Raw genomic sequence first — 27,101 nt, 5'->3', positions numbered from 1 at the left:
GTTCAGTCCATCACTACTACTTACTTCAAAGACTGATAGTTTAGATGAACCCTGAAATAAATTTTCTTAAAATAATATTAAACAATGATTTGGCAGTTTTTTTGAGAGAGTTTTATTAAATATACTACATCAGTATCTTATACTCCATAATCTTTTGATCACTCACAGACTGACTTGCTTAAAAATGTATTTTATAGAAAAACATCTGCAAAATTAAAGCTAAAAAAAAACCCCCAAAACATATTACACCTCTGGACAATCTGCATGTTAGCAAAGAATTCCTTTTATTATTTGACCTGAACATGTGCTTAAACAAGGGACATACTCATGAAACAGGGCACACTCCTTGAATATGGCACACCTCAAACTACTCAGACTAAAGGAAAACGAAGTGCAATCATGTTTAATTGCATCTAACAACAGAACAATAAAAACTACTTTTTATTCCTTTGTTTTTATATTTTTTTCCAAACCCATTCCATTTGTTCACTTCCCACCACAACAAAACATCCAGTGGTTACTCCTGTAGGTCACTGTCCTTACATTGCATGAAGCAAACTTCATATTGGCTGATCCATATTTACATTGAAGCATGCAAAGGAGGATACTGAAAGTATTTGCAATGCAAATCTATTAAATACATTGTAACTGAACAACAAGGTGTCCCATTAACACTGCAATTCTATAGCCTTTATCTGTGGTGGAAGTTTCCAGTGTATGAATTATAAAACTGCATACAATTCAGAAACAGGAACAAAGAATTTTGCAAATTGTATTTTCAACTGTTGTATTTTCAACTACTAAATCTTTCCGAGAGCTGTGTCTAGCGCCGAAACCAAAGCCAGCTATTGAGTAGCCAGAAAGCTACAGTAATTGAATACATGATCATTTCCCTTTTAGCGCGCTCTTTGTTTTCTTCTTCCAGAAGTTGTAGACGGCGATTAAGTTTGATTATCTAAAAAACAAATAAAGGCTTTTAATACTTCATTAAAAGTTGCCAGACTTTCTAGAAGCTTCTGAATAGCCATGTAAAATTAGTTTCTTGGACAGATGGATTTTAAACACTTGATAATTTCACTTTCTATCTTCAATCACTAGTAATCAGATCTTCCTGTCCCTAGTAATAATTAGGAACAGAAATGGTGTTGGACTCTCCAGATTCCCAGAACAATATGGGATACAAGAGGGCAGTCCAGCAGAGGTACAGAGGGGATCCCTCACCACATCTGTTATGGATACCTTTGCAGCCACACAGAACACATGTTCCCCCATTTTACCACTACAGCTTTTTCTTAATATTACCAACTACTATGGTTTACATACCTGTCTTCTTAAGGAAGCAGCATCTACAACTGTCATGTCATCTGGTGTTCCCTCAAGCGTAGTATCCAAGTTGGAAAGACCGTATCTATAAGTAAGGGAGATAGCTTAGCTGTCTCATCCATGCAAAGATTAGCAAGTATCATATTTTATCAACATTCTAGTCGAAGTTTTTTTTTTGGTGGTGAGGAAGAGAAGAATTATAAAACCTTTTTCCAGCTTTTACAGAGTTGTCTATTTCAATAGGATCCTAACTGAATAAAGCAAACACATATGAAGTGGGTAAGTACTTGACTGAATCTGGGTTTATTGCTCTCCACATTCAAATATTTGTGAAGATTCTCCACACAGACAGACTTCTTGTTGTCATGTGGTCTCTCAAAAGACAGTTTCCAGTTATTTAACTGATTAATGAAGCCTGAAAACTGCCTGAGCTAAAATGCCAAAGTTGCAAGAGGCCTGGCAACAGATCAGAAATAACCAAATGAAGACCTGGAAAGAACTGCATGTCTTACGCTCGGTACCTACTTAAATATCCCAAGTGGACACCTACTGAGACTAATGATCTCAGTCACATTCATCTCAGTATTTCAGGCAGAGAACCTTGCAAATAAAGAGTCTAGTGCAGAGTCACTGAACTTTGTGTGCATTAGCAAGGTTGCTCCCAGAGCAACCTCAGTTGCTCAATGTAGCGATGCAGAGAAAGCATTAGTCTAACTCCAGGGCAAGTTAATTAAATCCGGCACATTTGTTATCAGTTGGGAACTAGCAGAAAGTCTACACAAAGTATGTGTTTTGATCATCCAAATGCTACCTCTTAACCAGATTCTTTTCCAACAACTAACAAGTAAAAGTAGTTCCCGATGCTGCACCTACCACTGAGTTTCTCACTTCCTATCTTAAAACCTCAGTTTCCCCTATTAGTCCCCTGTGACTTGCTTTCTCGTTAGGACATACGAACAACTGCTGCAAACAGCTTAGGAGATAGAACAAAATAATGTCAAGGCTGCCAAATTCACAACAAAATACACCTAAAAATGTTTAGCATTTAATGACAGTTAATGGTCAACTTCAACTGACATGAATACGAGTAGAATTCCTGAAGCTTGCAGAATGCACTTAAGTGCAGATACTACTTTTGCACTGCACGTTCTTTCATCACTTTCAGCAAACTTCTATAAAATGCCCTCAGCTCAGGCAAGATTTCCCTCCCTGTCCCTGCCAACTTGTCAAAAGTTTTCCTGTATTATTGTTCATTAATATATTGTTTCTAAATAAGAACTGCTGTTTCTAGATGAGAGTTGCATTAGTCTGGACTTAAGTAACAATGAGAACCTTGAGCAACACTGTATAAAACATAGGAAGTTAATTATGTTTTGATCCATGTTTTTGGGGGTTGAAGGGTATACAGGAATAGGGAAACCTTCTCCAGGTTTTATCCTGGGTTTAGGATAAAAACAGCTTTTAGTAAGGGAATAGTCAAATAAGCAATTGTCTGTCAACAGACTCATAGCTGTTTTAAAAACAGTACGAGACAAAAAAAAGTTTTGGCAACTCCTTTTGTTAGAAGAAGATTTTCTCATTAAGACTATTATTAATTTTTTTTATTCTAAGGAGACTTCAAACATTCACTTAACTATAGTTTATGCTATTTACTACTTGTAGTTGTTTCAGTTTGGGCAATATTAAAAAGACTGAAACTGTTGTAGTTTGGTTGGTTTTGGTTTGTTTGTTTGTTTTTTATTTCCTCAGTGCTGTAAAGCTCACATTGCTAATTCAGCAACGTTGTTTTAAAATAAACCTAAGTGAATTATAAAACAATTTGAACATTTCTACTGTTAAAAGAAAGTCTGAAGCTTTGCACAAACAAAAAACTAAATCAAATTTTCCTTACTACTACAGGTCCTCTGAAAGCCAAAGATATTTCCAAGGAGCGTGTTTTTGCAGCCATTGTTTTATTTGTAGCAGATGGTAAAAAAATTAGAAAAGTCTACCAGATCCACAGTATAGTTGTCCCTCACCATCTCTTGGGAAAAGCAGAGAGGCTCATCATTTCAGTGAGATGGGCAGACCTCCCTCCCAGGTCAGATAAATGTAATATAAAGTCACAGTATAACACTGCTGCTCTACCAACTTCCAAACTGTTCCAGGTATTAAATCAAGAGGGTTACCAGCAAGAAATCCCTTGAGGTAATCTCTTGGACCGTTACAAAAACTGAATTCCTGAGTTAGAGAAGAATCACCTGCTTGAATCCAGTGTCTACTTAAGCACAAATGTAATCTCCATTTGGATGAAAACACAGAAGTATAGTGGCAAATGGGAACAACAGATGCAGAAGGGACTATTTTTTTTTCCTTCATTCTGACCATGAGATTATGTGTCAATCTTATATCCAGTTCCACTGAAATTATGTCAGTCTGCCAAGATAATGGCAGTGAAGAGGCATCCAGCTACAACTAACAATCACAGGCTTGTTACTGAGAACACCTGGAAAAAGTAAGTTGATGCAAGGCCAAATTTTCTAGGAATAAAAATATGAAACTCACTGCTAAATAGGAAATACCTGAAGATTACTGGTAATGTAATTTAACAGCCTCCCCTTGCACATTACTTTGAGTCAGAATTCTGGAGCACATTATATCTATTAGACAAGTGAGGTCTTTGCAGGTGACTTGGATGGGTAAGGAATAAAGGCCTGAAATATCTCAAGAGTTGAGAGGGAGGATAGCAGTAAGCATTGTGTTTTAAAATAAGGACACTAGAAACAGGGAACCGGAAGTCTGAATTTTAGACTCTAAATTAGTGGATCATGACTAACAAAAAAACACTCTTTACCTGGTGTTGTCATGATGAGGGTTAGAAGAAGTGGTAGCAGCTGACCCACCACGTAACACTGGCCTACAGCAGGTTTTTGTAGATAGAAAGCACAAGACAGAAACAGGAAATGACAAACAGAGATAAGAGGTAAAACACACAGAACAAAGGAACATCAAAATACTTCCACTTATATCGTATAATGTTTCAATACAATATAATATCTATTTACTTTGTTGTAAATTGCACTTTCACATTTCTCTCATTCAGATTTAATCAACGCTGAATGTTTATGCAGCTAAGACATGTAGGCAAATTTTGGTTGATACAGCTTCATTCATGGAGGACAAATGCTGGAATAGAGGTTTGGGTGGAGGTTATCAGCCTTATAAAACAACCACGGGAAACTTCAGGTTTGAAAAAAAAATCCACCCAAACCCCCACCCAACAACAAGGGGGGGGGGGGGGGGGGCGGGGCAAGTATCTACACACACTTATAAAAGCCTTTTTAGTCATTCTTTCCTCCCTCTAGGGAAAGGGGAGATTTGTCTTTTCTTCATTCATCTGTGCTAGATGTAATTCAGAAAGCCTGGGCTAGCAGCCTAAGGACCACATGTAGTTTGAAGAGAGGTAGATCTCTCCAGGAAGAAGTGACTAAAAGCTTGGAGTAGATGGTATGAACATCCTTGTAAGTGTTGCTCTTTCTGTTCCTTTTCTTTCTAGGCAGAGAGGAATAAAAGGTACAGCTGTTTAAGTTGCTGCAACTATGTAATATACACTAACTTTGCAATAAGAAGTTACTGTGTCCCAGTTTATAGAAGATGTCAATACCAGCAGTACTGTCTGACAAAAGCGGTACTGTGTGTTTTCAGTACCTCTGGTAACGAGGCATTAGCATTCCACATCTATGATGTGTAACAAACTGTTCAAGAGCCTGAAATCTTTTTTCAGTTTCTTCCGTTTTCCCAATGCCAACAGGAGGCACTTGTACAATGCATTTAAACCATATATACTCCAGGCTATAAAATTAAAGACAAAGACAATCTAGCTATGAAGATCTTTACGGCAAGTACATGTAGGAGGCAGAGGCTTGGTGCTGAGGTGGCTGGGAGAACACTGTGGCCTGGCCTGAAAACAAGCAAGAACCATGCAAAAACATCACAACCACTGGTTTAATTTAATAGGAGCAGGATCTGGGAGCATTAGCAAACTCTGCTACCCGATCCAATACTTACTGGGACTAGTCCTACTCTAATCAGCACCATAAGTGCAGACCACAATGTTTTTCCATCTAGCACATAAGACAAGCCAGCATGATGTGTTTTACAAAACAGAAACCCCCATTCCCAATACGTACAATAAAAGAATATTCTTACCTAAATGCATGAGGTCTTGCAGAAAGTTATCAAAAAAGGTATTCCTATTTTTTAATCAGAGAAATAATTCGGCTAGTCTAAAGTCTTGTCTGACATGCTAGAACTAAATACTTCGAGAAAGCATAAGAAACTCAGCAAACAGCAGCTACAGAAAAGGTCTGTGAACATAAGTCACCTGTAATTAATTGGTAGATATGTGAACATCAGCTTGTCAGCATCCAGCAGGCATTTCCCACATCATCTGACATAGGACAACAACATTCGGATTTTGTGTAATGAAAACGATAGGTCTCAAATGTTCTCTAAACTCTTGGACTCTGTGGTATTTCATGGCAAAGTTTTACAGCTGTTGTAGAACTAATCAATACTAACTAATTCACACTACACTTCCCAAGGAAAGCCACAGGCTTGGAGGTAGCTGAGGGCTACAGCAAGGAACAAAACTAGAGCACTCTGGGATCTGTACAAATCAGGAACTTAATCTAAGCTAAAGACAAGTCTTTAATCCCACTTTTCAACACAGCCAGGCTGTTAAGAAGCTGCACATGATTTCTTCCTTTTCTTTGCAGTTCACCTTTTATTTCTTTACGGGTGGACCCCAAAGGATCACCAGAATATTCCCCTGACTCTCCCACACTTTTTACTTGCTTGGTTTTATAGATCAACAAAAAAATTCATTATATAGATCACAGCGGCCTCATAACTGAGATCACTTTACCCCTAAATCAGCACCAAGTTTTTTGGTAAATACAGAATGCACAAGTATAATATAGTCAAGCTGTTCAATACATGGCCTTCTGTAAAAAACTGAGTAAAAGTACATTAAAACTTCAAATTTTCTGGCTACTTCTGTCAATTCCATCCTAAGCATTAACACATGATCAGAAGAAGCCATAACTCTGAGGCCATGCATACTCAACACTTAACCATTTCACTGCAAATACAGCAGCAGCCTGAAACATGAAGGGAATGCACAGTAATACAATTTAACAGTGGGAAAACAGGCAGTAAGGCAATGACCAAATGAATCTTGTCTGCCTTCTGCTGCTTAGAGCTAAGCATGCAATGGAAATACCACAGTAACGATGCAATCATAAACACAAGGCATGGACAATCTAGGCACCTGTGCCCAACTTCCATTATTTCTGTGCATGTGCACAGGGGACTGAGGCCAGCACGTTTGCTTTGTTCAGCAGAGGTAGCAGCTATGTTCACCTATCACTGTACTTTAAAAAACCTCTGGAAATCTCAGAAAAGCTATAAGAATGGGCAAGAATGGGCCATAAGTTCCAGATGTGAACTGGGTAAGGAGTTCACCTTCTGAAGTACCAAAATTATTGGTGCACTGAAGAATCAGTGACTGGATGAAACTGCTCTCCTCACTTGTCTTGCTGCTTCAATAAAGCAATAGGCTACGGCTATTCCCAGGCTTCTTCGCATTTGCAGACCCATTTGATTTTCTTCTGCACTATATTACCCCAATCCAAAGTCATGTGTAGCCCTCTTCAATTGTCTTAACTCACATTGCATTTTATTTCTACCATGAAAAATATCATTAACTTGCTCAATACAAAAAGCGATCTCGTAACACCTCAGGATATACTTATGTGGGTGAAGTTTGGCATTGAAGAAGGATAGTGGCTTTTTAGAATGGGCTATCCTGAAGAAAAAAAAAAAAAAAGTAATAAATTTCCATAGTTTTTTCTCCTAAATAAAAAGGTATTGACCCAACAGATGAAGAATAGTTCAGATAAAGTACAGATTTCAACACAACTCTATTCAGATATGAAATCGCCTTTTCTCCTGCATTTAAGACATCACTAAAATCTCCTTAAATGCAGGGCTGGGGTTTTTTTGTTGCCTAGAGCATAAAAGATCAGTCTTTAAAAGACACTAGGTATAGGCCCTACAGTCATTTGACAGAAACTGAAACAGAAAAATGGTTAGAACTAGAAAACAAAACTGACCTATTGTCCTTGTCCAAGCTGAAGGAAATGCAAGAGTAAACAGTGTAAACAGTGATCATTAAATTGCTGCCCATTTAAATAACCTATTATGCGAGCAGTGTTGGCTAAACTAGGCATAATGAATTATCTGCAGCAGTATAATCAGCACCTACCGTTAGCAGTTTTAGTAGATTGGAAAATATTTTGAAAAAACCAAGCCATGAAACAACTTAAAAATATTTCCAGTGAGTAACTCATAGTCAGATCTTGTTCATTTTAAAAGATCTCTTGTAGTATTAAGCATAAAATGTTAAAATAGATAAGGTTTTGAGATAGAAAGCACGTTACACAGAGCAAAAGAACAGAGTGCAGGGTTGGAGCAATTTAAAATGAACAATATTTTGCAACCATGCAAGTGGATCATCCAAATTTCACATTCCTACGCCAGCTGAAGAGTAATGGTGGGTATCTAAACACCCAACCACAAAGAATACACTTTCACCCCATTGGAAAGTTCATTATTTTGGCACCTATTTTTTCATAGGTGACTAGAAACAGGTTTCCCATTTCTTCTAGGAAGGTTAGTAAGAACACTTCAAAAATTAACCCAAACCAGGAAAAGTAATGCAGCTTTTGAAGTATTCAGAACCCCAGAAATTTTCTGATAATTGAAGTAAGTTGAAAGTGTATGTGTGAATATGTGTATGTTTTCCAGAATCGAAGAAAACATGGGCAAGAACATGCCTAACTGAAGCCAGGAATAAAACCTGTCAGCTTCATTGCAGACTGGGCAAAGGGCTAGAATTTCTTTCTATATTTTAACAAGGACTTGGCACAGTATCCGTAAGGGCTGTTATTCACAGACAGTAGAATTCCTCCTTATCTGGGAGCTTTAATTTTGTAAAACAAAACAAACTTGTAATTCCATCTAATGTTTAATTTGACAAGGAAAAAAGGTGTTGCTATCCAACTGTTGACAGGCATCAAAATTTTAACAGCTCCAGCCTAAAATTTCATAGGATTAAGTCAGGGTTAAGCACCCAACTCACAGAATTTCAAGGGGAACTACACAGCTAATTTATTTTTGGGGTTTTTTTGTTTGTTTTTTTTAAGTCCCAGATTAAGAACATAAAGCCCAGCAAGACTGGAGTTCTCTACAATTCAGGAATGTTAACATGGGCGTTTACATCAGGTCAGCGAGCACAGTGAGCTACAGGAGGTGCCAGTTTGGAAAGTGACTGCAAACACACAGACATTCACAATAAGATTGGCTTGATAGTCACATTTTATTACCAAAACAACTAGAGAGCAAATCATTTTACTTCAGACTACAAAATATTAAGAGTGCTGCTGGGATATTAGCAATCAGAGGCAGATGGCAAATTCCAAAGAACTTCCTAGCACAGGCCACACTGAAGGGCTGCAGGAGGAATGAGCAGTTCCTCCCAATGTTTTTGCCAACTATCTCCTCTAATTCAACCTCTTGGAAAGCCCTAGAGGTCTCAGCTAGAGACTAACTGTGCAATTTTTACCTGAACCTCTGTGCTAGCACACTGTTGAAATGAAAATTGCTTTTGGTAAATTGACCTTTCCATTATTAGTCTTTATAAATGTTTCTATAGTGTTAAACATGCCATTCTTGTAACGCTTAGAAGTGCCAAATCAAAACAGTCCAAGGATACAACAAGTGGGCAAAACTTCACTGAAGAGAATGGAAATGCAGTGATTGCCATGAGGCTTGGGTTTGGCTCATTACCTCTCAAAGTATCATCTTATCCATAAAACAGAGACAGCATTAAACAGAGGAGCAACCAGCTTCTCGGTATGCATTGCCTTTCTTGCTCTCAGCATCCAGCAAAGTGGTCACCGTCAGTCATGTATCAACCAGAGATAACTAATTCCCAATATAAACAGAAACAGCCTAAAGTCTTGACACATTATCAAAAGCAGTGTCTACAAGTGCTTTGCATAATATTCTACCCTGTTCTACCCTCAAATTTCTGCACATTTGTTTCAATGCTTTATGACAACATCAACCCAATCTTATTGATTTGCACCACTGCTCACCAACAGAAAAGCAGAAGACAAGGCTAATAAATTTGCAAGCTCAGGGTCAAGTATTAATTGCAGAAAACACTGACAATCTGGGAACAGGAAAATCCCTTTCAGTCACAGACTAACACTTCCTATTTTGATTTTTATTTGGAAGAAAACCAAAACAATGCTATATTTGACTGAAACAGAAGCATTTTGAAATGTGAATTTTGGACAATTAAATTGCTTATGAATAGTGAAAGCAAAGGAAAGCAAAAGCAAATAATTTCATCTCATTATTTTGTAAACAGAAACCAAACTCCACTAAAAAGGAGAAAAGAAAAAAGAAAAGCAGTAAAAGCTGGCAGAATCAGTGACAACCAATCACCTGCGGTTTTCATCCAGCACATCCAAGACCTGCTGGTAAGCCCTACGAGTGGAAGACTGGATAAACGACAAAATGCCACGAGCAGAGTAAAGATTAGTTCCATCTTCAGGTAACATATTGGGAGGACAGACACGAGCCTGTTGCAGTGATGGTGTCACACTGTTCGTACAAGCATAGTAAATGAAGAGAGAAATACTATAGTCAGATTTTAAATTAAAAAAGCTTTTCAGATAGACCCCATTCCAAAATGCTTATTGCTTGCTTTTGGTTTACCCTTCTCCCACCACTATAAGGTAACACTCCCAAGTTCTAGTAGCGTAGGGATCATGAGCTACATTTATCTATGTTTTTCAGAAACAAACACAAGTAAAAATCCAAGGACACAGTTTTGATCTGTTACACAAGTTAGTTTTAGAAAGTCCTTGTCCAGCTAAATCTGTACCTGTTGAAGTCAGTATTCAAGTTGTCACTGACATCAGTGAGAAAAGTGTTTTTACAAGCATTGGCATTTTAAGAAAATTCTACACATAATCTCTTTTCAAAACACAAGCCTTTTTCAAATAAGGAGAATCTCACACAGAGACTCTTCAATAATAATTTTTCTTCAAGCTGTGACTAAAGATCAAGATAGTATTTTGATTTGCACATGAACCAAGTTTAAAGGCAACTGCAAGAAATTAAAAAAAAAGCACAGAATTCATATCCCAGTGAAAACAAATTACATGATCTTTTTGACTGTGATGCAAAAATAATATTTAAAATACACAGGATTGAAATTCAAACATGACCATTTGGATTGTGCAAACCTCACCTCCATCAGACAGAAATTAGTTTTGATAAACTGCCTTTGATTTGCTCATGTTTCTTTACCTTCAGCCTGACTTTATCCACATTTTCCTTCACACATCAAGACAATTTTATTATTTATTTATTTTTATTCAGGAAACTTCAATTAAAGGTGAGATGCTTTTTTAATAAGAAGTAATTCATGTGAACTTAATTGTAAATATTACCACAAATGCAAACCAAGTGCAAGCCACTGTACCCTTTAAATCTTGGGATAGTTTTTATTCCAAGATTAGCATCCATAATTCAACACATTTCCTTTGACCTTGTCACTTGGGCTTTGCTCCAACAGTTTTTGGATTTAGAATGCCAATTTTCCCACTTTTGCCACTTTTAAGAAATTAAGCAAAGCATTAGTGGCTGTGTGCTTAGAAGCTGGTTTGATATCTGGGTAATCTCTGGATGGGTCATAATTCTATGGATACTCTGATTTTGAATAGAGTTGCTCTGCAACTGGCTAGCACAAAGATCACAAAATTGAGTAAGAAAGAAAATTCAATTGAAAAGACAGATTCAAAGCATGTTACACAGATGTCACTTCACCCACAGAGGAGTTCAGCCATCCCATGCTTCGAGAGACATGCAAAGACAGCAGTGGCTGATGCTTGACTGATACCAGTCATTATTTATTACCTAAACTGCAGATATCTTTTCATGCTGCTGTAGAGTACATTTGGACAAGAGAAAGTAAAAAGGATGAGATATCAATAAACATCTATGTTGCTTCTTTACAGCTTTTATGGTTCTCCAAGACTTACGGAATCCATCTTTCTCTTCTACTTCTGATGACTTCTACTTTGCAATCAATGGTAGTGGTCACACCCACTCATTTTACTCTTGAATTGCACTGGAAATGACAATATTCACTAGAAAAATATCTAGATTTTTTCATATATCCAGATCTTTTTCAAATATCTAGATCTTTTTTCACTAGAAAAAAGCAGCAGGGGCAAGTATGGAAATATCACCACTAAAGTGAATTTATGAGAATTTCTACTCCTTCGTGGATTTGCTGGTTTGAGGGAAATGAGGTAAGAGCTGAAGGTTTCAACTTAGAGCATGTTATACATTAAAAGTAATTTTTCCTGTTCATCACTTCAGAGATTTACAGAATAGGCTGAAAGACAGCTTAAAAAGAGTTAACAAACAGGTTTTAGACATATTGCAAATTAGAAGTTATTGTGGAATTCCTGTTGTTCCGAATGGTATGAAATACCACAGTAATATTATTTGCATATAGTCTTCTGTAGATACTGAAAAAAAATATTCCCCAAAACTATTTAACTAAAACTGCACAAAATTCCCTAGAAGAAAGTTACATGTGCTGATTAAATGGAAAGCACATATAATAAGGAAAAATCAAGGCAGACTTCAGAACTAGATAATTCCTAACCACATGGTCTAGTCCCTGGACTGACTACTTTATGCTTGTTGTTTTATAGGTGGCTTGTAAGAAAAGGCAGTTCCAAGAGATTACTTCATTCATTTTAAGGTATTACTTAACTCTTACTTAAGAGAATGTTTAGTTTCTTAAATGATTTAATTATTTAAAAGATTATTTGCTCCTGAATATGAGCTAAACTGTACAGCTACATGAAATTACTCAAATTTTCTCCATAAAGGCTGTTGCCAATTTTAATATGCTTCTAAAGTCCATAGTTTGAGACTGACCTCTCTCTCCCTTTCTGTCTGAAAGTGAGAATAACTCTGTGAAGGACTCAAATGTCAGAATTAAGGAACATGGGGGGACAAAGAAAAAAAAAACCAAAACAAATAAGCCAAATATTTCTTCTACCTTCCCTTTTCAAGATTTAAAATTATTATCTTGTAAACACATGGTAGTCCTTTGGACTATGTCAGAGACCATGGAGAAGAAATATTATGAAGGACATATCCGATATACAAATCAGCCAAGATGACATGAGAAAAAAGTCTCTAAAATAAGGAAAATTCGCTACGTTTAGTACAACTACTTATCATTAGACATTGTGGCTATCCCCCTTTTCTCCTCCATTTCTAGTTAAATGGTCTTAGTCCTAGGTATAATATTGTTTTGAATTTCTGAGAAGAATTCTTATATACAGCTCCAGCCACTTGTTTTAGCACTCCCTGGTTACAAACACACGTCAATTCCAGAGTTTGGAACCAAAACAAACAACACAGAATTACAGAAATTACTATGGAAGAGTACAGTAACATTCTGCTATATGCAGAGTTTTTAGTTTAGGAGTAATCTCCCCTAAACCTTCTCAAAACATTTGTGATATACACAGGGTTTATTTCAGATATTTCTCTGAGTTACAGTTCTGAATTATCAAATGAGAGGTAAGCAGATTTAACGAATTAAGGTTACTTTAAATTCAGCCACATAGACTGTACTCTCATTAAAGACATGCACACCATCACCTTTCCCTCCACAACTTGCATGAAGAACAGAATTTCTCAAACTGTGAAACTGAACTCTCTAGAGGGATGTGTTTTTCTAAGGGAAAGGCTGGAGCAGAAAAAAAATAATTAAATGCCATCCCCTTTTCCATGCAGTCTTGGTGGTTTGTTGACTTCCAATGCAGAAGTGGAATCCTTGCATTCAACATTGGCTGGCAACGGCCAACAAAAAGCTTTGTTTCTCCAGCTATTCAAAAACAGCCAAAGAACAAAGAATCAAAATATAAAGCTATTTTGAAATTTAATTTTTCTTTACGAATCGGTTCTTAGTTGAAGCTGTCCCTTTCATTTGCCATCAGGTATTTTTCCCTGTTCTTTACACAGGGAAACTATTTGGTGAAGTTTGAGAAACCCTGAAGCAAAATTAGAAACCATACATTCAGTGTAGAAAAGGCTGTTTCAAATTTTATATTCTAAACTACAGGTACTTAGTCAGAAAATTAGTACTGCAGAGAGCTACATAATTAAACACACTCTTGATTTTCATATACCAGGTAACATTTAGGCTTACGTGCAATCCTTAGTCGAAAGAGGTGACTGGAACCGTGGCATTTTATTTCTTGGGACAGTATCTGATCTGTGCCACCTTGAATAATAATTGTAATCTCTTAAGTAAGCATCCTTATAAATAGAGGGATTGTAATTTAGAGAGCTGTCATTGCTACGCAAGATAGATAGTTATTGTACAAGCAGGTGCCAACTTGTTAGTCTCATTTTTTCAAAAGCATTTGAGAATTACTGTCTTTAGTGAAGCCCAGCTCCCAAAAAACTCTCAGAACTGTCTCTGCATGCAACTGCATGACATGAAGAAAAAAAACAATAGAAAAGAAACAACTATCTGTACCATGTAGAGAACACTGTGATAGGGAACCCAGCCAACTCTTTCAGTTCAATCTGACAATCTATTCCAGAATGTTTGATTTTTTTTCACTTTGTAGGGCAAGCACTAGAATTTTGTGCAGTACATCTGAACATTTTGTCCAAGAACAACAGTGTCCTAGATTAAAACTTGAGTATTATCGTCCTATTTAGAACACAAAGGTTTTAAAAGGCAGTGCTCCTTGTGCCTTTTCAATGGAGTCCTAATCACAGCATCCAAGTAGACTATATAATATCAAGAAGCTGACTCAAAGATCTAAGAGAAACAAGCATTTAAAAAAAAATTTTTTTTTCAGATAGGAATTAAATATTTTAAGTAAAACGTGGACTCTCTTTCCTATCTGAAGATGTGAACCAGACTCACACAAGCACAGGAATAAAGAGCTGATCTTTGTCAAATCAGAGTACCACAGTATTTGTTACTGCAGAAGTAAAGTATTTAGACATGATTTGAACTTAAAAGTCAAGCCAGTTTTGATGAAGCAGTAACGCATCATTACAGTAATTAGAACAAAGATTATTCTTTTTCAGCCAACAACACTGGAAATACGAACTTTAGGAGCAGCTGGTTTCTTGTGGCTTTGTACCACTGTAAAAAAATGCTATTTCTAGACAGTAAAGAAATTTCAGCATGATATAAATGAGGTAACAGCTGTACAATTACATTTTCTGTAGTGCAAAGAATAAATCTGTAGTAGAATTTATCTAATTAAATGATCTAATTTATCAACCAGGAAGATAAACTTAGAAGACATGCATCATATTTACTATGAACCTCTAATAGAAATAGTAGCCTATAAGCTAGGTGATAGCCAGTACCATCTGATGTAGCATAATTTATATCAAGCGGGTTGGTTTGCTTGTATTGCCTACTTTGAGCCATACAATAACACTTCCACATGGATAGCTTCTCTAAGTAGCTACCACAGCGAAAACAGAATGCTACCTTATCAATTTTGTTTGTAGAATTGCTACTTCTTATTTTATTTACACAAAACTTGCAAATTTTATTGTACTTTGCAGTGTATTTCCTGTGGGCCTAAATTGTGAGGAAACAAGAGCCAAGAGATACCTTTTTCACCAAGTACAAAAGGCTTGGCTTTCCTGCATTTGTGTGAGCCATAGAAGTTCCACCATGAACGTAAGTGTTTTCGTAATCTGAATTCACAGAACATTCTCCTGAGAGTTAGCCAGGTACACAGTCACATTCTCCACTTGGAGATTGACAAAGCCTGGATGAGGGAGAAATGCCAGACTCAGCATCACTGAGAGTGCCGCAGCATGTTCAAAGTGATCTCTTTTTTTTGATCATACCGAGTCAGAAGAAGCAATGATGACAGAAAAAGAAGCAATTTCTAGGAACCTCAATGGTTTCAAAACAGATGAGCTACACAATAGGCACAGCATAACGTCTTGTGTCATAAGAAAACAAGTTACTTGGGCAGATGAGAGACAAATGGAGTTCTACTAAAATACGTTATCTGCAGGTCAGCAAATGTGGAATGCTGCAGTGAAGAAAGATAGCTTCTTCCACATGAGCAGCAGAGCGCACAGATAAAGCAAGCTTAATATTAGCTAGCTGTTATTTTTCATACGAACAAAAGAGAACAGATCGTGCATCAATCTAAAGTTTATATAATTTTCCTAAAAGACATTAATGATGGAAACCGCTTGGCATCAGAAGTTTGATTTATTTGACAGACATTATGCAGGCGCTAGCATGGGCATCAAGAGAGGAAAACTAATCTCCAATCTCTAAGCCTCTGAAGGACTGCTAGTAGATTAATAAACTGTGACAGCAAATAATATTCAGACCATTTAAAACCAGTAATTCTATACATAGCTACTGAGCAACAGCAAAGCACAGAGGTGAGTTTTACAGATTTAGGATTTTTGGATTCAAGAAGTCCAAACCTACATGAGAAATCTGACACCAACTGGATATATCCAGTCAGAGCTTATCTTGCCAGTTTCTCAGATGGCTGGCTGGGCACACACAGCCCATGACTTTCAGAAGACTAAACTAACCTGGGGAGCAAGGATAAAGTGATTTCAAGAAATCGCAAGAATTCATATGCCATCTGCTTTTCCTTTAAGTGCAATACATCAAAGACTGGCAAAGCAGAGCTGGTAACATCAAAGGGGTAAACTTTCACAAGCAGCTTCCATCACATGAAGACCATCTATTCCAGCATGCATTATGTGCAAACTATCAGAGAAACAAGTGAAGGCCATTCCTGCAGTGAAATTCTAGTATGTCCAGTTCAACAGGACATGACTGATGACTGATAACACAGGCAACTTGGGCACTTAATAGGCTGAAAGAACATTTGGAGACTGAGCTGATGAGGAGCTCAAGAATGTGAACCTAGGTTTGCCAGCTCAGTGAATATATATGACTCAGTGGACTTGAGTACCTAGACATGTGCAATCTATAAGACTGTATGAACCAAAAGTCTGATTAAGTAAGAAGAGAAGATATGCAACAATATTTTCATGAAGATCTGGAGGAAGAGAAGAATTATAACATGTCTGGAACATGCATCAGAGTACAGTTCACCAGTTTTAGACTAACTAACAGGTAGACAGATACATAGTACATGTAGTAACGCCTAGTGTCCCTGCTGTAAATAGAAGAAAACAGACATTTCTAGGACATAACTCACTTGATCTATTTTAGACTAAAAATAGGTAGACCCAAAGTAGGTCATGCACTTATTTCCCTCAAATTACTGAAAATGAAGTTTATGGTGACTTAGCTATAGTGTTATACAGTCTATACTGGGACAGACGAATCCCATCTTTTAGGTCTTAAATCTAAGATCCTTTCAACAGGGGAAAGTATTCTTTACAGTAGCTGTATTAGGAATCTTATTATGTATGAGTTTTAAGTGTTACATTGCAAAAACAGTTATTGCCAGGTGGAAAGATGCTGTCACTCAGAATAAACTGTGATTAATCAAAGACTATCATATCTAATAAAAATATACAGACTTGTATGTCTTCAGAAAACACCATAAGAATTGCTACCTCAGATGGTAACAATAGATGAAGATTCCAATTCTAAATGCTACTTTCCATTTTGGTCTCAAAGGATTAAGGTATATACTCACAGATTCCAATACATTAAGTACATTGACACCAAGGATAAATTACTTATTCTAATATTCATGAGGAAATACACGTATTCCTTCTTCTATGAATGAAACCCATTATAATATCAACAGTGAGAGAACTGGGAACATTTTGATGTACAAAGAACTCAATTTCCTGAAAATTCAGAGGGGCTGTGGCGGGGTGGGAATTATACCAGGTCAGAAACCGAAAAATCTGAAGTAACGATTCATGGTAACTGGTGAAACCAACTTGAGCCCACAAACACTTCCACCCATCCACTGCAAGAAAATACTTCACAAATGAGTCACCTCTCTAAACAAAAAGCATAGAAATGAAGAAAAATGCTGGCCTTATAATACTTAAAATTATGTACTTGCCATAACATATGAAATATTAGTTGGAAAAAAACAAATAACAAGGAGATAAGGAACAAAGGAAATATGTAACAAAGCTGTGGCTGTGTCCTTGCACCCTGTTGCTCTACTCACATGGAATCATTTCGGGCCAGCTGGCCATTCTGTCGAGTGGCGTTTTCACTCATGGAACGTTCTCTCTTCAGCCTTCCCACTGATCGAACCTGTGTAAAAGGGGAGAAAGAGGGAGATAAAAGACAGGGAATTCCAGGAGACACTTAATAATTTGCATTGAAGATTGTAAGTTAGACCTGCCCTTAGGTACAAAGGCATGTTTTCACGGGTTTTGCAGTGATTAGGAAGAAAACAACTGATGACAGAGTCTAATGCTGGTACATGTAAAACCAAGGTCCAAACTTATTGCAATCCTGTTACCTATCCACATGATCTGATGCCAACAGTATGAACAAACAGAATTTTGAATATGTAAGAAAGCAATATTATATTTAATATTACTTCCTATCACCAGAGATATGCAGCTTCATAAATATTTTTCAGTTTTTAAGATGTCAATTACCATCATCCACCCGGATGCCAATGTAATACCATTCTTTGAAGTCAGTTTTCAGTTTTGTTAAAACTCACTCACTCTATGTGATGGTGTATCATCTGGCCATGAATTCCAAAGGTTAACTATACATGTTAAAAGAATCTTAGTTTGTTTTCTGATAACCCGCAAATTAAAAAAATCTTGCAGCTTTCCCTTCAATCAAAAGGATTTTTTTGTTAAAAGTATTTTTAGTTCTAATTATGACTTTATTTTTGTAAGTACTGTGTAAATTTACTGAACATGGCAACCTCTAGCCACCTGCCAAGTTAAATATGGAACTTCAAAGTCATACTTAGAACTACTACAGCGCTAATAAAAATATTTTTCTATTTTCCCAACTTATGTGAGCACCAAGTAGGTCTGCACCACAGTAGAGAAATCAACGGTCATTTCGCTTTCTTTAACAGAATGCTTCTCAACTAAGGAAAAAGCAAGATAAGTACTAGCCTCTTCATTTTGAGGTGTCTGCTGTGGAGGTTTTTCTAGGTCCAAGAAATCTAGCGGTCGATCACTAAGAGAAATAACACGAGGAGGAGTTTTCAATGCCAGTGGTTTGAATGGAGTAGACTGAAGAAGGTCAAGGTCTGGTGGTCTGGAAAATGGAATGTCTTCACTATTACCTGCAAGAACATCAGTTGTCAATAGAAAGCAAGCTATTCTGAAGCCTGAGGGCTAATGTTAAAGTTCAAAAAGACATCACATCAGTTACTTCCCCTGACTATGCCAAATAATTAAGTGTACCTTTCTTTAACAGGGCTTGTATGTTAAAAACTATGGTCAAAGCTCTCATAAAGACCCCATTAATTGACACTTACTTGAGCAGTTTCTCCGAGAACAATGATCCTGAGTAATCCTGAGCAATATCAACTGTTATTTCAAGTGAGGGCACTTTTAATTTCAAGACGTAGTCCTATAAAGGTGTATTTGTTTAGAAATACAGTGACTGGGGATGTGAAGATGTGTCTCTCTCAAAGCACAAAATATATGCATGTTACACTGTCATGGTTTAACCCCAGCCAGCAACTAAGCACCACACAGCCGCTCACTCACCACCCCCCCCACCCCAAGTGGGATGGTTTGCAAATTGTAAGGCCTTCAGCAGTTCCAGGTCTGTCACTGTAAAGCCCATGACAATAAATACTAAAGTAGTATTGATAGAGTCCACCCAATAATAGACAGATCCTTAATGTAATTAGCATTCTGATTATAATCAAACACATTTTGCATGACTAATATATAGTACAGCCCCCAAACTTATCATAGTTACTTTAGCTTAGAGTTAATAAAGAAATCAGGTGTAAATCAATAAACATTATATATTTTTGCTCCAGAAACGATTTAGTAAGATTAAAAGTCAGCAATTAAACTTTCTGTTCATAATTCATTCCTTAATTGTCTCCACTACAAGCTATACCAAAACTATTCATGGAACATTTTCAGAGTTTAAGAAACTTCCTAAGTCAAAGTTGATGAGCAGTAACTGTTTGAAAACCAGAAAGCATTTTACAGGTTTTTCTTTTAAAAATATATCAGTATATGTTTTTGTCCATCCAGAAATTTGGGGGATTTATTTAAATTTTTGCCTATTTTTCTTTTATTGAGATGCAGACATACCTGCCACTACAATCCGCTCTGGAACCTGCATAGTTACACTGGCATTTGGAAATCCTTCTTGGACGCCCTTCTCAAGGTCAGCATTTTGAGGAGCTACTTTGAGTTTTTCTGGGACCCTCATGCGCTGACTAATTCCTTCGGTGTATTCCATTTCATACTGAAGGCGGTTAATTTCTGCCATCTCAGCAGCTGGAGATGGGAATGCAGCCCCACTCATTCTGGCAAAAGAAAACCAAAAGCTATAATAGCAATACAGGAAATCAGCAGAAAGCGTGTAAAAGAAACTCTTTGTTATGATTACTAAGCAAGTGGTAGATCATCCTAACTGAACAGACTCATATAGAGAAACAAATTATACAATAAAATTCATCTTAAGTGTCATCACAAGGAGTTGAGAGTTGTAGACAATGACAGAAGAACAAATTGATGCTGTAGGCAATGCTCAAAGCTGCACTGAAGGTCCTCAAATTAAGTTGTGACAAAACACAGAAATTCTGCATGCAACGTACTATTCCTGCACTGGCTAGCAAAAAAAAAAAAAAAAATACAAACAAACCAACAAACCAAAAAGAATTGGTAGGATTGGTAGGAAATCTATTCAGGATTGGAAAGAAATCTGAAATATTGATCTGTATTTACACAGATCCAGTGTATTGGCATTTGAGAAAATGGATTAAGTCTTACAAAACCGCATGTTGAAGTAAGGGAACAAAAGAAAAGGCTCGGCTTGGGGAGCAGCCTTCTACTCACTGTCAGTCACCCAGATCTCACTCCATCTTACAAGGACAAAGTTCCATATCAAAAGCCTGTCAAATCAGTTTGAAAACCTAGCATATTCATAACCCATTCCCAATCACAAGCAATTCTGTAAACTTCTCACTTCTGAATTTTTCTGTAAATGAAAATCTTACTTCTGCAGAACAGATACAAGATGGGCAGAGAGCGAACAAGACTTTAAACTGAAAAGGGTTTGCCAATATTTTATATACACATCTTCCTAGAAAAGGAGGGGGACTTCATATGAAGCAGTAGGGGAATTTCCTAGAAACTGGGCTGTGAGAAACTTACTAATACAGTAATTGCTGGGAGCCGTATGGAAGACAAACACCAAGATAACTGGGGGTTTGTTAGGTTAGGTTTTAAGATGGAAAGAAAAAGAAATCCTAGAGCTGGACTTGGAGGTGGGCTGGAAGGGGGCTGCTGATGGAAACTGTGGGCTGGAAAGGGAACTCGGATAGCTGGGAGAAGTTGTTCACCTGGACAGTGACTAGTGGACTTGCTGATGGCTCAGACCAAGATTATGATTATGGGCTTGGTTAAGACAGAAACATCCTGGAGCTGCAGTTAGAGTGGGGCTGGAAAGGGGCTCCCAAAGGAAATTGTGAGCTGCAAGGAATACTTGGTTGTGAGAAACTTTTCATCCAGGCAATGGCTGGGGGCCCTTGTCAACAGCTCAGACTGAGATAATGGTTATTTTGGGGGTTAGGATTGAGAGAAATATGTATTTCTATACATATATGTACACACACAATATATAAATACAGTTTTCCTGGCAAATCTGCCTATTGGAAGCATAGCTTACTCTAGCAAGAAATCTTGTAGTGGTATTGCTTGAAGTCGTTCCCTAAATGAAATAATCTATCCTGGCAAAAAGGCAGGTTTTGCCACTATAATTGCAACTACATTCTTTTACTATTTTTGGCAGCAAGGCTATGTCTGTTGCTGCGTGTGTGCTTTGATAAGCTGAATGTGCAGAACTTTGCAAACAAAATGCCTCAGTGCAGACCATCTATGTGGCAGGTAAGAGGGACCACAAGCCATTTCTCCCACCATCACAGAGAAGCAATACTTTCTGTATTTATCAATAAAACCTCAAACTAATCGTAACCTTCAGACCACAGAAAGAAGCACACAGAAGGATCTGGATTGTGTAACACTATATTAAATGCACAGATTTAGTACAATCTAGATGCGATCCACTTGGCAATCCACCCTGGGATCCTCAGTGTTATTTTCAGGACTTCCTATCACCACAAATCAAATGAAAGAACCTCATTCATCTCAAAGTCTCACTGCAGCACAGTAGGAGAACTGGGGATCAGGGAGAAGGGAAGGTCATTGTTCTATGTAAATTAAAAAAAAAAAAAAAAGTTATAAGGGAAATAACTGAAGTGATGCAGATTTAATACATCTGTATTCTTACTGTTTGTATGTATCATGTGAAAGGAACTGGAACAACCAATTTGATTAGAAATAAACACTTTATAGGAGTTCAAGAGGTGCTTAAGCAGCTGTGTCACTTCCAAGTTCTTAAGATTTCACTTTGGGGTTTTTTTTGTCCCTGCCCTTTGGTATTGCAAGCTAGATTTGTCCCTCTTGCAAGACATTGGCTAGATCAGCCAGTGACGTGAACAAAGTACAGAGTCTTCCGACATTTCCACATTCCAAAAGGTGCTTTTCATTTCAAAACATGGTCTATGATTGGTAAAGCATTTCCAGATTGACAGGAGTAAAAATCATGATGTCAATAAAGAGACTGAATTTTAAGAAGAACTTAAAAGTAGCCAGAGCATCTACTGGCAGCAGCTTAAAGAACAGTTATTGCTCACAAGATTTGACAAAAGGTGTTTCACTGCTTGTTCACTTTCTCATTTTGAAATACCTGTATGGCTCTAATTTTTGCAATCAAGTATCACTATACTGCAGCAGTAGCAGTGTTTACACCACAGCTTCCCCAAAGTTTAGCATTGCTTTCGTACATAAGTCTGCATGACAACTGCTTTCCAGCTGTAAGGTAAAACACACACAAAAAAGGACAGCATTAGAACAGTGGGTTTGTTTATAAACTATCTATAAACTAAATAGCAGTGTGTGGGTTTAGCTGTACTTGCTGAGGACCTATAGATACAATATCTGAATGTCTTCCTACTCTTGCCTACTTCTCATCTACTGCATCATTGAGAATCGTGTTTGCTATCAAAGTGATTTCAACTTTTACCCCTTTTTACAAGAGAACAGCAAAACAAGGAACAGATTTCAGCAACAGCAAACTTAAAATATTTCAACAGAACCTGTTAACAAAACCCCAACCATTTAAAGAGAACAGAAATCAAATTTATGTTTTCTATAACGTTCTTGTTACACAAAGCATTTTACAGAAGACATTAATAATAAATCAGGGAGAAGGAGGATTGATATTTACAGAATTACGTAGCTCTAGAGGCATGAGAGTAGACAATAAGTCCAAGAATGATAAGATAATAAAAATACAATCACAAATACAGGATAAAGGCCAGAGAGCAGCTGAAGCACAAATGAGCATCAGTGGCATTTAATGAAAGACAGAAAGGAAAGAGAAAATCCATAGGAGGATAAGGGAAGAGAGAGCAAGAGAACTTATACAAGGTGAATTTTATGTGTTCAGAAAGACACAGGGGTACCACCTCCTCCCTCTCCTAAACAAGAACGTCAACAGAAGAGATGGGGAGGCAGCAATGCATACAAAGCTGAAGGATGACTTTTTGTCAGCATTCTGGCAATAATCAGACATTGGCCATATCTGTGCCGCAACTGGGAATGTTATGCACAGAGTGGAAGTCAGAGTATATCTGAGATGTATGAAGACGAGTACTGGTAACAGTACAGCTGTGCCAGCACTGAGATCAGAGCAGGTTTTACAACCTACACAGACCCAATTGTAACTTCTCCGGCTACATTACTGTCTGTTCCTGATGTGGCTACTTTACAGCTAATCTGTTCAGGTGCACAGAAGCTACAGAGTGCTCCTTTGGCAAGGGTCTAGATATCCTTTGACAAGTAAAAGGGGAAGAGGAGGACTTAAAGCAAAGTTAAGGACATGTATTATAGGACCCAGAGGGCCCTATTATGGGACCCTAAAACTGTCAGAACATATATCACAGAGGCATTTGGGATCAGAGGCTATGAAATAACAAAGCACTAATGGAACAATTTGAGGGGAAGGAGAGCTAGGCGTAGGCTAAATGCCGAAAGCTGTTCTGCACAGCAGTTACGTGTGTCGAACTTTTAACAATACATTACCCTCTCTCCTTAGCACAAGGATGACGTGAACAAAAAAAGACGAACAAGGCTATGTTACAGACGAACAAGGCTATGGGATCACAAAAACACTAAAGGCTGCTTTCTTTCAAGTTTGCTTTACTCCAGCTGAAGGTTTTAACGCAAATACCTTTTCTTTTTTTTTTCCTCAATAGAAAAAAAAAAAACCAACCCCACTGGAAGCGTTAGAAGGAAACAAATCGCCACAGTCTGACAACCATTTCTCTGAAACACCCAAACACTCGTTGCGTCGTGACAGCGTTAAGAGCATGTGGCAACAGACCCCGCCAGCTAATAACGTGAGAAGGTAAACGGGGCGCTCCGGAGGGCACGGGCGCCCTCGGCGTGCTCAGGCGCTCGCTCCCCGCCGCCCGCGGCGTCCCGTCGGTGTCCGCGCTGACGGGGGCTCCCCTTGAGGGCCGAGCCTGCGAAGGACGCGTCCGGGGCCGCTGCCAGCCTCCAGCTGCGCAAGGCGGCTGCAAGCGGCGCCCGGTCCCGCTACCGAAGCGTTTCCAGAACAGGCCGGGAGCCCCGGGCGTGCGAGGGCGGGCAGCGGCACCCGGCACCGCAGGGAAGGGACGGCCGCCAACGGGGCGACGGGCAGAAGCGCCCGGGGAGCCGAAGGGGTGCCCCGCGGTGGGGCGGGGAAGCGGGGGCGCTGGCAGCGGCGGGCCGAGGCAGGCGGGGAGGCAGGGGGCGAAGAGCGGAGCTGGGGCAGGAGGGGCCCTGAGCCGCGGCGGCCGCGGCGGGGGGCAACGGGGCTGAGGGAAAACGGTAGCGGGGGCGGCTCAGGCTGAGGGGACGGACGGCTGGGAGGGCGGGGGAAGGGCAGGCCCGCGCCCCGCAGGCAGGGGCGCCCCGCGGCCAGGCCGAGCCGCGCCCCGCCCCCGGCACAGCCTGGAGACGCTGCCGCCAGGCCCCGGCAGCCCGTACTCACCCAGAGCGGCGGGAAGGCGGCCGGCGAGCCCAGCCCTGCCCGCCCCGGCCGCGCTGCGGACACTCGCGCTGCCTCCCGCGGGCGGGCGGGCGGACACGGAGGGGAAGGGGGCGTTAAGCGGCGCGACGCGCTCCCACCCCACTCCTCAGGTAAGACGCAAAAACCGGCCCGCTTGTCCCCATCGGGCTCCCGTAAGGGCTGCCGGGCCGGGGACCGCGCGTCACGTGACCGAAAGAGGGCGGAAGCGGCTCCCGCTGGCGCCTCACGTGCGAGGGGGCCGGAGGGCATCCGTTTTTAGTGAGGGAAGGCGGGCGCCGCCGCGCAGGCGCGCCGGGCGGCGTACCCAGGCAGGCCGCGGGGCAAGGTCGCCCGCGGGGTCGGCGGCGGAGCGTGGCCGGGGGCTGCCCTGCGGGCGAGGGGGTCGGAAGGGGCGCTTGCAGCCGGCGTGGGGCCCGGGGCAAGCGGCGCCGCCGTCTCGGCGACGCGCGGGCCGGAGGGAGCGGTTCGGTGGCCGGCCCCGCCTCCCGCCCGAGCGCGAGGGGTGGCAGTGGGCGGCACGGGTCTCTGCCCGCAGGGACCGCGTTTCACTCGTCGCTGAAGCTTCTGACGGCCTTCTGCCCGCCTGCACGAAGGGCAAGCCGCTCGCCTCGGTTAGTTGGTTGGCGTGGTGCCGCCCTGGAGCCGGGAGCGTTGGTGCCTCCGCGGCTCCTCGGCTGAGCCTCGCGGTAGCCGGTGGTGCCCGAGGGGAAGGAACTTTGGGGCAGCGCTGACCGCAGGTGCCGGCAGAGCCAGGACCCTCCGCTCCAGCGCCTGGACCGCTCCGGCTGCCCGCTGCCGCCTACGGCTCGCCCCTGCTGAAACCACGCCATCTCTTCCATGTTGACTCTCGAGCGGCAGAGCCTCGTGTGGGGCACGCGCACTCTCTGCTGATAACCTGTGTGCCGTGGTGGGTGAACGTGCCGTTGCGACGTAGAAGCGTGAAGATCCAATTAGTATTAAGTGGGTAGAAAATCTGGCTCGGTGTGTGACAAATGTGGCGTACCACCCTCACGTGCGAGGGCAAACGGTCGCTTCGGGGCACGTTTTCGAAAGACGGGTAGTTGCCTAACTACCGCTCCAAAGCAACCGCACGCTTCAAAAAAACCCAGCCGCTCGTAAACATCGCAAAGGCCGTCCTTGTCCTTTTCTATGTCAATCACCACCCCACTAGCATTACGTAAAATTTGTCTGCAAAAACAGTTGACAGAGCCACCCAGTTCCTCTCCTGCTTAAACCCAGCTTGCACATCAATTCTGACTAGCAGAGGACCATCTCCTTATGTCGGTAAACCGCTTCTACCAATTTGCTAAAATGGAGCAAGGCGCAGTAGCGATGGGACCAGAACTGACTTCAGCATGCAACAATCCAATGTTACACACCATCCTCCTCCTGCACCCAGGGTCACCCATCCACCGCACTGCACCGAAACCCAGTCCTGCTCTGCTGACTGAGCGGACTTCATGTATTCCCTCCTGCTCAGAAAGACTGGTATGACGGAGCCCAAAGACGGGCACTGAATGAACTCAACGAACATTTTATAGAGATGGCCCACAGACTAAGGGAATGATACACACACAGATTATATATATATTTATATCTCAAAGGACAGGAAAGGTAATGGTGAGGTGATTAATTGGGATGTAAAGCATGGGACCTGAGCATGACGTAAATGGTATAAAATAAGGGGTGGATAGTGTCCTGGTTTCAGCTGGGATAGTTAATTTTCTTTCTAGTAGCTGGTATAGTGTTCTGTTTTGGATTCAGTATGAGAACACTGATAACACACTGATGTTTTCAGTTGTTGCTAAGTATGTTTATTAAAGTCAAGGATTTTTCAGCTTCTCATGTCTAGCCAGCAAGAAGGCTGGAGGGGCACAAGAAGTTGGGAAGGGACACAGACAGGGTAGCTGACCCAAAGTGGCCAAAGGGATATTCCATACTATGACATCATGCCCAGTATATAAACTGAGGGGAGTTGGCCTGGGGGGGGGGGGCGGAAATCACTGCTCGGGAACTAACTGGCCATCGGTCAGCGAGCGGTGAGCAACTGCGTTATACATTACTTGTATATTCCAGTCCTTTTATTATTATTATTGTTATTTTCTTCATTTCTGCCCTATTAAACTGTTCTTATCTCAGCCCATGAGTTTTACTTTTTTCCCCCCAATTCTCTCCCCCAACCCACTGCAGGGCAGGGAGTGAGCAAGCAGCTACGTGGTGCTTAGCTGCTGGCTGGGGTTAAACCACAAAAGGCCACCATTAGGTGACCCTTCCTGAAACTGGCTCCCCCTCACAGCATAGGCTG

General features: G+C 40.3%; 1 protein-coding gene across 10 annotated transcripts; it reads right to left on the bottom strand.

Moving 5' to 3' along the window:
* Positions 1-267: 267 nt before the first annotated feature.
* Positions 268-25,016, bottom strand: MFF (mitochondrial fission factor). 10 transcript variants are annotated; one of them, XM_049802542.1, is made up of 11 exons: positions 23,803-23,895; positions 22,406-22,530; positions 19,744-19,961; positions 18,577-18,749; positions 17,655-17,743; positions 13,682-13,756; positions 9,880-10,038; positions 7,479-7,496; positions 4,157-4,219; positions 1,324-1,408; positions 268-955 (listed from the first exon to the last, which is right to left on the bottom strand). In XM_049802542.1, the coding sequence occupies exons 3-11, from the start codon at positions 19,958-19,960 to the stop codon at positions 824-826; spliced, it is 1,011 nt and encodes a 336-aa protein (XP_049658499.1). In that variant the 5' UTR covers position 19,961; positions 22,406-22,530; positions 23,803-23,895; the 3' UTR covers positions 268-823. The 10 variants fall into 10 exon arrangements, with proteins under 10 accessions (XP_049658499.1, XP_049658498.1, XP_049658500.1 ...); XM_049802541.1 differs by lacking the exons at positions 22,406-22,530; positions 23,803-23,895 and adding an exon at positions 24,758-25,016; XM_049802543.1 differs by lacking the exons at positions 7,479-7,496; positions 22,406-22,530; positions 23,803-23,895 and adding an exon at positions 24,758-25,013.
* Between the last annotated feature and the right edge of the window lie 2,085 nt (positions 25,017-27,101).

The sequence above is a fragment of the Accipiter gentilis genome, chromosome 6 (assembly GCF_929443795.1).
Source record: "Accipiter gentilis chromosome 6, bAccGen1.1, whole genome shotgun sequence".
NCBI classification, from domain to species: Eukaryota; Metazoa; Chordata; class Aves; order Accipitriformes; family Accipitridae; genus Astur; species Astur gentilis.
This window is presented reverse-complemented; position numbering and strand designations above follow the sequence as displayed.